The following is a 15,141-nucleotide window of genomic DNA, read 5'->3' on the forward strand; positions in this document are numbered from 1 at the left end:
TTTTCTGTGAATTTGTAAAAATTTGCGAGTTTCATTTTTGTGGTAGTTTCGAAAATTTAAACGCGATCTCGTTTCAGGTATTTTATTAAATTTTTGGCTCGAAAAATGCTGCCGCAATGTGGTACAGAGTCGTGTTACACGATTATCGAATTGGGAACATAAAAAATCGAAATAAAAGAACTACTGGTAGATGAAAGCAATACGCAGCACTGCACGTCACCATCACGTTAATTTAAATTTTTATGAAGCCACTACCATGCCCAGCGTCACGTTAATTTAAATTTTTCTGCCGAAATTGCAATCTTTCCGATCTTTTCATACGAGATTCTTCGTTCAGGTCTTGGGCTTCGAGGATACGTATATATGGCTCAAAGATGGCAATGGTGGCCAGAAGAAAAGGGGTGGAGTTTGGTTAACAAAACCACTAAATTCGAGCAGCAAGGTAATGGATAGATTTTTTTGAATTTAATTGATCTTTTCAATAAAACATATGGATAGAACATGATCTTCTACTTGCGTTATATTATACTTTTTATTCGTTTATATATCTTTTCACGCTTTATTTCGATCGTTTTAATTCAAGCTTTAATCCTAGTGATAGTGTCAGAGTTAAATTCTTTTTAAACTACGATATTAGGTTCTACCAACACGATTTTTCAATTTTGAAGATCATTTGGGCAGATCAGCAGAAAACGATCGAGCGACACAAGCGCGGTTACGTGCCATTATCTAGCTTCGACTCGGAGAAACCACTGATAAGAGAGAAGAGACTGAAGATAGATCAGTATCACTTGAATAGCATCAAGGAGGACGACAAAGATTGGCAAGAATTTTGGCAAGAAGATCCTCAAGACTCTAGACTGATGTTCAATGACGAACTTTGGGATCAAGAATGGTACCTGGTAATTAAGCTCATTCAAAATATCCTTAAAAATTGCGTAAAAATTGCTTGAAAACGTAGGAAAAATAATTCAAAAAAGAAAGGAGGGAACACGTAGAAAGAAATCAATAATAAGTGAAATCAATAAAAGGGTTGTTGGTAAAAGTTTTAGTGGGTGACTTTGCTATCTGACGATAAGACAAAGCTTCCTTATCAACTGTTGCAGCAAGACACGAGATCGAACAAAGCTCTCCCTAAGCTGGATCTGAACGTACTGTCCCTCTATCGACTGGGGGTAACTGGTCGAGGCGTGAGAATCGCAGTTTTGGACGATGGGTTGGAATATACCCACGACGATTTGCGAAATAACTACGTGAGTAACGAGAAACTTTGCTTCGAACTACGCTTTACAGCTCATAGATGACGAGAGGGATCATTTAAAATTGCACCCTAGAGTTTTTAGAATATTTTCTATTTTTCTACTTCGATCAACGATTTTTAGCTTGTCAATTAATCTTATAATCAATTTATTGGATTAATGCTAGAATTCTGATATTAGTTACATTTTCTAGTTCATAGGCGACCGAGAGTGGACTTTTAAAATTGCATCCTTTGATTTGAAATTTTTAACCCTTTTTTAAATCCTTTTTTAATCCTGAATTTTTTAACTCTTAAAAGCTACCGTCAAAAGAAATCATGTTAATTCCATAGTGATTGAAATTTCACCCCAGAGAGATGGAGAGACTTTTATTTTTTTTATTTTAGAAATCAATAAAGTCTAACAAATGAAATTAAATAAAAAAGTGAAATTGAATTATTAGTGTTAGATGAAAAATATAAAATTTAATGTAAAACGATAATGTTAAAAAGAAACTTCGCTCGAGGTGAAATTTAATCCAGGATAACCTTCCAGCGTTACAAGATTTATATTTTTGCTCTTTCATCAGCCAAGATCATTATGTAGTGGTTTACTAATTAATTTTATGAATTCGCTGATCTAGGATCCTGATATTAGTTATGATGTAAACGAGGCTGACGATGATCCTTTGCCACGATACGAATTATCAGGTATGAATTATCAGATTAAATCGCTTATACGCTTAACTCCGATATACGTTTTCAGTGAATATATATTATACAGATTATCCTGAAGTAGTATTACAATCCTATCACGATAAATACAAAAGGTGGAAACGAAATTATAGCTTTCGGTTGAGCTCACATTCTTCCAACCATTTATTATACAAACTAAATACGTGACTTTATACGTCATATCGTAAGATTTACGCGATCAGCAAAGTTTATACCGAACTGAATGCCGTAACTTTATACGTCATATCACAAGATTTGCATCGCCAAGAAGGTTTATCAAGATTTACCAGGAACATAATATCTCTGCAGTAATCCTCCAATTTTCATACTTTAACCTTGCCCCTGTTTTATCAAACAAAAACGACTTAATACTCTAAGATCTCGTCTATCATAGAAACAAAGCATAGAAACATACTAAAATTCTAACGATCGAAAAATACAATTTAATCAAGAATGGCCTAGAGAAGGCAGAAAGACTAGACATTCAAAGAAACATCCGTCTAATCAGCACAAATCACGTTTCCTATAAGAATTTTTCTTGTCGCGCGTAATTCCATCGAACATTACTTTTTCGCGCGTAACAATTATTCAACGCGTCCTCAGGGGCGAACGGCCATGGAACGAGGTGCGCAGGGGAAATAGCAATGGAAGCTAACAATCGGAAATGCGGCGTGGGCATCGCTTTCGAGGCTTCAATCGGCGGCATCAAGTTACTCGATGGTTTGGTAAACGATCGCATTGAGGGAGAAGCGCTAGGATACAAACCGGAACTGGTAGATATTTACACGGCCTCGTGGGGCCCAGCCGACGATGGGAAAAGTCTAGAAGCTCCTGGCAGGCTGGCCAGCGAAGCTCTCGAACGTGGTATCGTTATGGCGAGTATAGGGGCAGGAGGGGAGGGATAAAGCGAATCGAAACTTAACGCTTTGAAACTGAACGTTTTCGTTTAATCATAGACGGATGAGTCGAGTTAGCGAACAGCAACGAAAGCTGGAGACGCTTTGTGTCATTCTCGGCATAGATCAAGAGTTTCTAATTACTTGGAACGTTAATTACCTTGAAACGAGAAAGTTGTATTAACGTCGTCATTATAACACGCCCACCAGGAAGAATATTTTCTTCGTCACCTGGCAAACTGGTGGAAACAATGAAAATTCATCATCATAAAAATCTTGCTTTTTTACCCGGACTAAAAAATTTCCTGCAATTCTAATTAATTCTATATGAGAATATACGAGATACGCCATAAATGGGTGTCACGAAGCAGGTAGAAAATACACGGCGTGGTAGTGAACAATTAAATATTCATGTAGAATAGATCGTGCGAAAGGTCGAGAAGCATAGGCCTCGATGCATATTTATGTCGTGGGTGGATATTTATCAAACGATTCCTCGTGATAACATCATTTTATCTGATACGCGTAAAAATATCGTTTTCAAGCTGGATAAAGATAATAACGCATGTAGTACGCGGTTTCTTAAAGTTATTGATTTGACACGATTATTCAGGGCAGAGGCGGCAGAGGTAGCATTTACGTGTGGGCTTCCGGGAATGGGGGCTTGAGATCGGACAACTGCGGATGTGACGGATACGTAGGAAGCATTTATACCATCGCTGTGGGATCTGCTAGTCAAACTGGAAGATTTCCATGGTACGGTGAAAGCTGTCCCGCAACGTTGGCGACCACGTATAGCAGTGGCGCTTATCACGATCAAATGATAGTAAGCGATATTCTACATGTCTCATTTTCTACTACAATTGAAACTTGATAACTTGAAAATCTATATGAGGCAACTGATCAACCTCACTTTCTATCAATTGCTTAATTTCATTACACAAATACACAATTAACGTTCAACTCTCAAGAAGAAAATGACTTACTTCTATAAAACTATCGCAAGAAGATAATACAGTTAATTCCAAAGATAATATGATATGATTATAAGTAGACAAATGATGAATAATAGTATTAATAAATATAATTTTTTCACTTATATATAATATTTTCGCTTCGGAAATCAGAGAAAGGGTAGAAAAGAAAAATCGATAAATGAATGATAAAATTATTTTAAAAATGGTAATTAATTAATTTCTAAACCTCTAGAAGTTGAATTCGTTCTTTTTTGAGCACCTACAATTCGGAAAATTGATCGTGAAAGCCTCGTAAGATACGTCTTCAGTGATTTCTGTATGTTAACCACTCTTAAACTCAAAAATCTCGATAAAACAAGATCTTTATAATTCGAATATTTTAGATGTCTCTTTTGGGTTTGAAATGTTCGAAATTGAATCGCTTGAAATTTTGGATTATATCAGAATGAATGGAAGTACAACTGGGAATGCAGCTAATGGAATAATTTAACGAACTGTCTTTTTATGCTTTCAGGCGACAACAGACTTAAGAAACACCTGCACCACGGGTCATACTGGCACTTCCGCGTCCGCTCCATTAGCTGCAGGAATCCTGGCCTTAGCTTTACAAGTGAAGTACGAGCTCGTTAGTTTCCTTTTTTCTCGGACCCACTGAAATATCTGTTCTATTTAGAGGCGGGTTGGGGCCATCACATTTGCAGGAAAAATCGTTAAATGCATTAGCGCGACTATGGTTGAATCTCGTTAAGATTCAAGTAACTTCGAGCACAATCCTTAAATGGGTTTGCAGAATTGAATATTTGTACGAAGTAGAACATGTATTAGTACCGGAGGAGGTCGCGTTACTAAAAATTTCATCACAGCATGAAGAGGTAGAGTGTAGCAGATTTATATCAAGCAGATATTGGTCATTTCTGCTTGAACCTTAGAATCAGCAGACTAAATATTTCCTTCGTTGCGTTCATTTTTTTCATTTCCTCCTCTCGTTTCTTCCTTTATTCCTCTCTTTTTGCTATTTTACTTATTTCCTTCCCTTCTTTTATTCTTTTGCCAATTTCCTTTTCTTTCTTATATCTCTCTTCTATATATCTGTATTTAATTAATATATATGTGAAATACATAATACGCCATTAGCAAAGTTAAAACGAAAGGCAGGAGGAAAGAAAAGTTCCTTTTCGTATTCGATATTTATTCACCACAGATTCCTCTAATTTCTTTTTCATTTATGAAAACGTTGTTACCGGAAATCTGTGGCTCCGACGAGGAAACGCTCGTAGCATAAATCCATCCACGCGGAATTAACATAATACGGGGCTCGATTAAAAACTTATCGTTATCTCGACCGTCAAGAAAATTTCAAACAAACCACGTGTTCGTTTCGTTTATGAAACTACGAAACTTGCCGGCATCAACGTTTCCCAAGGGTTGTTTTAAACAGTTCAGAAAAACACTTTAGGCTATTTTCCTGTCTTGGGCCGATCTAACTTGTTCCAATCAGATTACGAAATATTCCATCATTCACACACTACAAGTACTTCTTCGAAACATAGTTGCAACCATCAGAACAATTTATGTATTGTCCTTGAAGCAAAGATTTAACCTGGAGGGACGTGCAGCATCTCATCGTTTGGACATCAGAATATAATCCACTCAGGTATGTTTAATATTATATTAGACTATAATATGTATTTGTAACATGTATTCTTTAGAGACAAACAATTTAAAAATCTGATACGTAATCAATTAATTCCATATCACCAAAATTGCAATTTTATTTGACTTTGAGTCTGAACATATGTTTCCTTTTCATAATTTAAAAATATATGAATTCAAAAATATAGCTTGCATTAATACTAAACTAGTAAGAAACATTAAAATACTGATGATATAAAAATACGAGTTATTTTAATGATCGTATCTCTGGCTGGATTTGGTTCTTTTCACTTTTAGCCATTTCATATCAAAATATATCCTTTATATATATCAGTCATGCAGTGACATTAAAGTCAAAAAAATTAACAAAAACTTATCATACTTTTCCCTGTGCTCTTCATTTGCCTCGTTTCCTCCGTTTGTGAATAGAGATAGGAACGGAACGAATTTATATTCCAATCCGATATATCAAAATTTCCCAAAATTTAAATTTCCATAGTTCAGAAACGACCCATATCTGAATAATCTAATCGATATTCTTAGAAACTGGGAACCTTTCTCTTTGATTCCTTTTCTTATTCATGTCGATATCACTTTCTGTATTCGAGATACCATCGGTTGAAGAGAAACGTAATTTTTAATGCAACGCTATCGCTGTCCTTGTCATACACCCGAAGTTCTCGCTCGAACCATCGCCATGACCTATCCCACTGCCGCGCCACGTGCTCTGGTCAGTGACAGGCGCTAATGCGGTTTTTCGTTAATACTACTTACGTCGTACGTATTTCCGGGAGAACATGTAGGTCAACGTTATTTGGGCATGCCATTCATGACCCTTTACGTTTTCATTCTAAGTTTGATGTTATATTTTCGAAATGGTCGAGCTATCGATTTGAAACAACACTGTAAAGAATGTACTTTTTTCTACCTATGAAGCATGTTAAATTTATCATTTTTGGGATATCGTAAATCAAAGCGACGAGCATGCAGTATATATAAATGGTGTCATAAAATTCTCGAACTCAGTATAAAAAAACAAGAACACGTCCAATAAGAAATTATCATATTCTATGTTCTATTCTGTTTCTTTGAAATAATGCTTCATACGACTTCGATGTAATACATACTTGAAAATTTCTTTCAAACTATTTGATATAATTGCTTGAAAATATAATTGAAATTATTCATATGAAATGCTGTTTACATTTTTATCTTCATGTTATTTTGATATGCTTTCCCTTAACAGTATTTTTCAGTTTTTGATACGGTATGAAGCTAATCTGTATGATCCCAGTTTTTCACGAATGTCCTCTTTTAAACAGATATATTATTATGCAGACTTCAAGTGTAACGATACATAAAAGCTTGGATTACAAAATCAGCTTGAATCACAAATAGCTAGTTTGCTATACTGTCAGAGAATTAAAACCACCTGAACACCAGTCCTAGTTCCAGTTCGCGAATTTTATCGGAACACCGTTTAACGATAATTGTGATCGATTTTAATTAACTGCACTACATTTATATCCACCGAAATGCTTATCCAATTTCAAGCAGATCGCGGTGTCGCTATCTGGTCGTATCATGGATGGATTATTCGGGGAAAATATCTCGCCGAATTCCCCAGGTTATGAAAAAAACTTTTTCGTGATATAGGAAGCCCAAGTCGATCTCGTTTTTCTCCTTGGGCACCACGAACCGTCGGTGGATTGAAGCATTGTGTCATTCTTATTCGTTCCGCGACGGAGAGGAAATGTAGGTCGTGCTGTTTCAACGAGAAACGATAATTGCAGTGAAACGAACAGGAAGCAGAGATCGTTTCTTTCTTCGTTAAAGACAAATGCCACGGCTTCTGTGCTGTTACGCGCACCTGATCAACAGTCAGGGTCAAGATGTGCTTGCACCATTCGAGCTTTCCTTTTTATGCATAATGAGCTATATAATAAATTAGTTCATAATAATAACTCTGATTTTATTTTAATTTTATCGTGCTCGATGATAAACGAGATAGTTACGTTATTTTGACACGAGAAAATAAATAGAGGATTAAAATGATGCCAAAAAATATAAACATAGGTTTGAATTTATTAAGAATGTTCTTCATGTCGAGAATTTCATGTCAAGAACTTCATTCACGTCGTTCAAAGAGCTGGTGCGATACGTCGAATTCAGTGACCTGATTGCGCGATTGTATCGGGCTCTCAGCGAAATGCGACCAACAATGCCTTATTCTGTATCGATATCGCTTAAATAAAATCGTTTGTCGGCTAAATCGATGTTTGTTAAAGTCATAGATTATCGATCGTTGCATCGTCACTGCGGGATTTTGCGAAAAATCAAATTTTTATGGACATGGCTGAGACTTTTATCAATCTCTGAATATTATGATTTACTATGGATATAACTGGAATCTACGCTTTTGCGAATGAAGTATATTTCTGTCCGTGAAATAATTCTCAGAAGATTTTAATGTAAAAACACAAAAATTCCGGGAGCAATTTAGAAACGAATATTGGATTTTTGAAAGGAAGAAAAGGAAATAGAATTACCGGCGAGTGTTTCCCTAGCAAAATGGAGGTTCTTTGCCGCGTGTAAAAAGGGATTACACCAACCTACGTCGGAAACCGTATCATTTTACGTTGGCCGTTCTTTCTTTCGCACCGGCAGACCCCGTAATTGCATCAACTTTCAGGGAGAATCCAGGCTGGTTCAGAAACTCTGCTGGACTTTGGTTCAACTCACGTTTCGGATTTGGACTTATGAACGCGCACGCTTTAGTCTCGGCCAGTTACAACTGGACTACTGTGCCGGACAAAACCATCTGTAAAGTGGAATTCGCTAAATCGTAAGTAGAGTTATGAGAAAATTTCCTTCTTGACTTTCATCGCTTAATAATTGTAAATAATTAAAATAATTGTATTTATCGTAAAGGAGTATTTCACCGATTCAACATTTTCTTCATATTCGAAAGGGAATTAACACGAATTCAAACATGTATTAAACCGTATTTCGTATTAAAATGTATGTGCGTAAAATTACGGTTAAAAAATTAGTCAAATTTACAGAATGTGACACAGATATCTACGTGTTCGTTAATCGATAATGTGTACGTGTTCCGTTGTAGCTGAACAGGCTACATGCAAATACTACGCAAGCGTACGTAGAACGTAGCACACAGGGTCCATTTAGATTACCACGGTTAAAACGTAATTCTGTACGCTGTTTTGAACATCGTGAACCTTGAATACTAAAGTAAGCTTCCCAGCTTGCAAACCTGGTATTTCCACCCACTATTGCGCCAACTTTTACATGCATTACATCTCGACTTTGACTAAATTCATGAAAATTTAATCACTCTTCTATTACTAATCGATGCCCTTTAGTTAGTTAATCCGGTGATATATTAATCATAGATTTACAAGTTAACAAACACAAAAACTTAGTTCTCGGTTTAATCCCGACACAACTTTAAATCTAATTAAAACTAATTCTAGAGAGATTCATAAATGAGAAAATTGTTGTATCAAAGAACAGGAACGAGTTACTCGTCGTCCTCGGTTCCACGAAAGGAAGTTATACTTTTATCATTTTATCCAGTTGAAGAATATTAAAAGATACTTGTTTCCTCAGGGAATGCAGGGCATGTACTTCTCTCAGGTAGAAAACAGAGACAAGAATTACGTCGCAAGCAGTTTCATGCAATCAGAGCTTGAGCCGATATGCAGGTTGTGTCCTTGGTCCTTTAAAAAGCGCAGCAAAGCCCGGTGACTTTTTACGTCGTTAAACTCAACATACGGGAAAGTGCTCTTCACTCATTCGTTGCTGCACCGTAAGGGAAGCATAGTCGAAAAAGTGGAACGTCTCGAGGACTTTTCGTACATTCCTCACCCGTCAGTTTACTGTTTCTTCAGATAAAAAGTAGCCCCGTCTCCTCCTTTCAGCTAAATATGTTCTGACACACTACAGAGTGCAGTCAACATTTTTTGCAAATTTCCAACTTAACATTTTCGTGTCAGGTTTCTTCTAAAAAAGTATTCTACTGAAATTTCAACATCAACAACTTTCTTATCCTAAAATATTTATGGATGTTGATTCAACAACATTGTAACTTAATTATCAAATGAAAATTAGAATATTCCGATAGCTCGTCGAAGCGACTAACGTTTTCGTACCATTGCACTTCCTTTGCAAAATTCTACTGGAATATCGATATAAAAAATTCTCTTATTTTCAAATATTTAACTATCTGTTATTTAACTATCTCATATCTGACGCTATTTTTACAATAATTATTAAATGAAATTTAAAGCGTGTTCGTTTCTCGAAACGCTCGTAATAGTCCAGACTGATATATTCATTGCTCTGTATTTACTTTCACAAAGTTCCACTGGAATTTCCATCATTTTCTCGTTCTACGGTATGTAGAACTGTACATTTAATTAATATCTCATGTAATTATCAAATGGCATTTAAAGACTTATGACTATCGAGATAGAACGTGCTTCAGTCTTGACAATCGATATTCCAGAAAGCTTCAACATGTTCTATTGACAAGACACGGATGTGTCCGGAAGCAACCCACAATTTACTCACACATGTATAAGAAAATATTCCGTTTGGCTTAGAATCGACAAGGAGTTGGCTTATGGAAATACCAGGCGGTTACGATTCGAGACGGAGAACGAGTGTCGATCGGAAGGAAACGAGATTACGTTTTTGGAACACGTGGAAATCGAGGTCAGCCTCGAGTACAGTCTTCGTGGTGCACTTCAAATGTATCTGACTGCGCCCTCAGGTATGCACTTTTCATTTGCGTCAACTTAACTCGTCTCTAATATTTGTTTATATGCTATGAAACAGTCGACACTAGGAGTTAAAAAAAATTTATCCAAGAAAGTAATCGCTTCGAATATATAAAGATATCCTAAGACGGTGAATATTATTCTTGTTACAGTATTTTCAAAATTATAATCGAGGAATATTTTTCCATTATCAAATGTTTCCCTGTTCCTATAACTGGAACTGCTTAATCTTTAAAGATCATCATAGAAAGTGAATTCCGTTTCCAATAACATCGTAATATTATTTTTTAATCATAAGCAATAGTTTTTCTACCCTTCGTCGAATATTGAATAACGATGAAATATTTAATTTCATACAGTTCTTGATTTTATACAACGCGCAATATATATGTACATATTCCTATGGTAAATGTATTATTTTCCGCAGTTTTAATTGAAATTGATACCATCAAGCAAGAATTGGTTTCAAATTTTACCAGTATAATTATGACAGTCGTATTTCGTTACAGTGCTAACGAAACTTCAAAATGTTTCGTGCAACACAATACATACAATACAGTACGTACAAATATTCTCTGGTAACTGTACGAATACTTACAACGTACAATTACAATAATTTAGAAGTGTGCCAATACTTATGCACGATAATGTAACCATATAAAGGTCTTTTATTGATACAATGCCTCGACGATTTTCAATAATGCATCCGCATTGACCCGAGGTTTCTGTTCAAAGGCTTTAAAGATGAAGTGACGCGTAAAACTCTCGTATGCACTGGAAAGATGCGTTTGAATGTAGATTGAAATGTCTGTTTCGGTCTGTTGCGTATTTATCGCCGCGTAACACAGCTTTTACGGCGTTTGCGGCGTATGACGAGTGAAAAATGCTCGCGAAGATTCGCGAGAAATAAGATTTTTACAGTGTACACACTTGCAATCGAGATACACGTCGCATCTCGAGATCGATTTCGTGTCGTGAACTACCGTTTCCAACCGGACGAACAGTCAGGAGTGTAGATTTATGGTCGTGGTACAACCTCTTACTTTCTAAAGAGAAATTTAGCGAAAAATCTTCCACTTCCAACCTTTTCGACCCTCCAATTTTCAAAGGTTCTACGTGCGGGCGAGTATTGTGAGAGATGCATTATTCTTTTGCACTTAGCAAGCACTTTCATGATATCTCTTTCTATCAGTTCTAAATAATTAAAGCCGGAATTTTCATAAGGAAAACTTGTTTATATGTTTCTGGTGTATATATAATATAAAATGTATTAATTTTTGTCATTTATACATATACATTTATATCAGATTGTTGGAACGATTCAGAATAGGAATGCACCTCTATCATTCGAAATATATTCTAATTGAAAAATTGTTAAATTTCTTCATAAGATATGTTGAGAATTTCGGATCTTAATAGCCGAGATAATGGTGTATGAACATTAAATTTACATTTGGAATTTATGTTAGAATAGTTATATATTTATTTTATAAATGATTCCAATGATATTCATCGATACACACTTGCACGCGTCTCAGCACCTTCCTCCATACCCGACTGTTAACCGACTGAATAGTTTACATTCATTTGTTTTCGAGACGCCGTGCACACACATGCTTCTACACACTGATATTCACATATTACGCATCTAACCTAATCTAGCACATAAAATTAAACATATCTCAATAAGATAAAATGTTCTATGAATTTGCTGTTGAAAAAATCAAAATAGCTGCTGATTGCCTGAGTTTCTATTATCATGCTCGTATCTTTAATGTTTGATTTATTTCCAGATGTAATATTTAAACTGCCGATCATAGAAGACCAGTTGAATAAGATCAAGCTATTCGATATCGATTCGTCATTAATAATTTTTATCTTCTGTAGTATGACCGCGCCGCTTAGCAAGTCAAATATACATAAGTTGATCACGCGAGAAACCGAGTGAACTGGTATATTCGAAACGATGAATAAAGATTTTATTTTACAAGTTACGATACGGGTGTAACACATGCGTTTTGTATAAAATAAATTTCTATTTATCAAGTAATTAAGTTTCTGACAGCTTATGCGTTTTGGAAAGAAGATTGCTAGTATGAGCACAGGTAACACGAGGTAAAAACGAGATATAGCAAATAATTCCACCGTAGCAGAACTGAATTGCGCTGATGAATTATTAATTTTTTTATCGAATAAAGATGAAACGCTTCCTCGTCTTGTTTTACTTTTTCTGTAAAATTTATAACAGGAGCATTTGCTCTGCGTTCGACGTACGATCCTCGTCATTGCTTGATTTTAATTACGTACTCCGTAAAGGACATTTGAAACGATACTCTGTAATTAACAGGTTAAATAATCGTACATAGCATGATAAAAGCTCACAAAGGATAACATTTGTAATTATTATTTTTCTCTGTATTTCAATTTACGCAACTGATTTGCGTCGCTTCTAGGTAATCGATATTTATTGATATTAGTTGTTTATTTATCGTCAATTTGTCCGTTACGACCAACATACGTAACTCTTCTATAATATCGCACAAAATGTAATACCAAGAGTCGAATAAACTTGTCATACAATCTAATGCAATTAATTCTTTTCGCATGGTCTCAAGGGACACGGGTACAGATACTAAAGCCAAGAAAATTGGACGATTCAACTGCGGGTTTCGAGAAGTGGAAATTTATGTCTGTGGCGTCATGGGGTGAGGACCCACGTGGCAGCTGGTTTCTAGACATTCTCGATGAGGTAAATCATCAAAAAAAAAAAAAAGAGAAAAGAGAACATTTCCTATTAATAAAGTGACAAAGTTACAATTTCTTCTCCATTGAGTAACAATAAATGGGATTTTCGATTGAGTGGAACCTGTATATTTGTTCGATTCATTCGCATCTCAACAGATCGGACCAAAAGAGAATAACGGCACGATAGAAACGTCTACGCTGGTTTTACATGGGACCAGAAAAATGCCAGGATACCGAAAAAATGGGCCACGAATTTATAACCAGGACTACAATCGAATGCGAAACATCGTAAGTATTGTAGAAAGAACTTATCGGTCTTTCGATAAATTGTAAACGTGCTGTGTGCTCTTTCCTAATATTTTTGACATAAAATTACATAAAAAATGTACGTGTACATTTGTCACAGGACGAGGATCAATCATCTACGTTCAAAAAGAAGCTGGAATTACTCATGCAAGAGACAAACGATATTTATGAAAAAGATTGGTTGGAGTTTTTTGTGAATATAAATTCTCCGAGGAATTAAATTGCCCTGCATTGTGCGCCAACGAAAATACAATATCCGTTTGAACAAAAATAAGAAAAATAATAAAAATCAATATACGTATATAAGAATCTTTCGAATCTCAATTCCTCCAATTTCGTTTCCATATTATCTACATCTTTTATATTAGCTTAATCTATTATTTTTATATTATCTCATTCTTCTATTCTCATATCTTTGTATTATTTTATTATATTAAAACCGATCTCTCGTATCACTGAACGAAAATAATTGATGACACAAAGGCAATTAACAGATGATCACGATACAAACAGAATTGTAAAAGAGACAGCATTTTCTAGCAACTTGGCTCAAAGGAACCTACTATTTTCCTTTTCAAAGGAAAATAGAATAGAAGAAGTCGTATTAACTTAATTACTAATTTAATTTAATTAATTTTTAGCCAGCACGAAGCTCACTATTGTCGACGAGTAGTACAATCAAATTTCATTTTCTGTGCAAATGTCTCGCTGCTATGACATACGGAGAATTTTACTGTGCAAGTTTTCCTTGTTCCATACATCCACTGTACCTAACGTCTTTGTGGTGACTTCCAACTATACCCTGCAGTCGCGAAATTCTAGAAGGCGACTTTAGCGTCAGGGGACTCTGTACTTTACGACGAATTAACATTCACAATCCTCCTAGAAACCTTCATCGCCTTCAAGTCCCTGCAGGGTTTCGCAGTAGTATGTCAAACATTTAAGATTTGCTGAAATAACTCACGGTTATAATCCTAGAAATTATTGAAAGCTTCTGTTTAATTTAAAAAGTGGGCAGTAATTTTATATTTCTTTTAGCAAGTTCTTTTATTTCTTGCACTTCTATGTTTCTCTATTCCCGTATTTTATATTTGTGTAGGGATTTCCGTATTTTTATATCCTTACGTTTCTTTTTTTCTTCTAACAATTTTCCAGTCTGGAATGAAAATATCACAAAAAGTTTCAGATTCTCATTCTTTGAATATTTTTGATAATAAACAAAAAATTAGAAATATTACAGCTTGAAATTTATTTGTCGTAACATTTTCATTGGCTACGTAAGGGTTAAACGTGGATTTACTCGTTTGGAAGTATTCCTAACTCTTCAATGGCACCTTTCTGGAAGGATATTATTACTTGGTTCATGGCAGCTGGATGAAGAGTAAGGAAAAAGTATTTAAGACATCGTGGAACACATCTTAAATAGAACGTGACCGAGTTCGGATATTCTTTCTCGTCTCGAGTAATGAAATTTCTTAAAATTCGTTCCTCTCTAAACGAGCTTTGATAGTTCTAGGAAAGTGTCGCTGTGCTTGAATGCCGTGTTACGAGGAACATGAATTCTTTATACGTACATAAATACTAGCACAATCTCTACAATTGATCTAAATAAATGAAGATATTCATTCTGAGAATTTTAATAAATCAATCAGAAAATTCGATGAAGTCTGCAAATTTCTTTTAATCTTCGTAAAACTCTTTCAATCGTCTCACTCGTCAATTATTTATATTAAATGCCTTCGTGTATAAATTATCAAAGAATAATAAGTGTAATGAAAAACATAGCAATA

The 15,141-nt window shown here is 35.3% G+C and overlaps 1 protein-coding gene across 1 annotated transcript in view; it reads left to right on the forward strand.

Annotated features, from left to right (window-relative positions):
- Positions 1–13,641, forward strand: part of LOC132911286 (neuroendocrine convertase 1-like) — a 29,755-nt gene extending 16,114 nt beyond the window's left edge. Inside the window, exons 3-15 of the mRNA XM_060967849.1 lie at positions 338–442; positions 669–902; positions 1,107–1,253; positions 1,882–1,948; positions 2,576–2,847; positions 3,482–3,694; positions 4,360–4,460; positions 5,434–5,499; positions 8,191–8,343; positions 10,124–10,293; positions 12,916–13,049; positions 13,202–13,333; positions 13,452–13,641. Coding sequence (XP_060823832.1) covers positions 338–442; positions 669–902; positions 1,107–1,253; positions 1,882–1,948; positions 2,576–2,847; positions 3,482–3,694; positions 4,360–4,460; positions 5,434–5,499; positions 8,191–8,343; positions 10,124–10,293; positions 12,916–13,049; positions 13,202–13,333; positions 13,452–13,571 — 1,914 coding nt within the window. The 3' untranslated portion in view covers positions 13,572–13,641. The remainder of the gene's footprint in view (positions 1–337; positions 443–668; positions 903–1,106; positions 1,254–1,881; positions 1,949–2,575; positions 2,848–3,481; positions 3,695–4,359; positions 4,461–5,433; positions 5,500–8,190; positions 8,344–10,123; positions 10,294–12,915; positions 13,050–13,201; positions 13,334–13,451) is intronic.
- The last annotated feature ends 1,500 nt before the right edge of the window (positions 13,642–15,141 follow it).

The sequence above is a fragment of the Bombus pascuorum genome, chromosome 10, assembly GCF_905332965.1.
Source record: "Bombus pascuorum chromosome 10, iyBomPasc1.1, whole genome shotgun sequence".
Lineage (NCBI taxonomy): Eukaryota > Metazoa > Arthropoda > Insecta > Hymenoptera > Apidae > Bombus > Bombus pascuorum.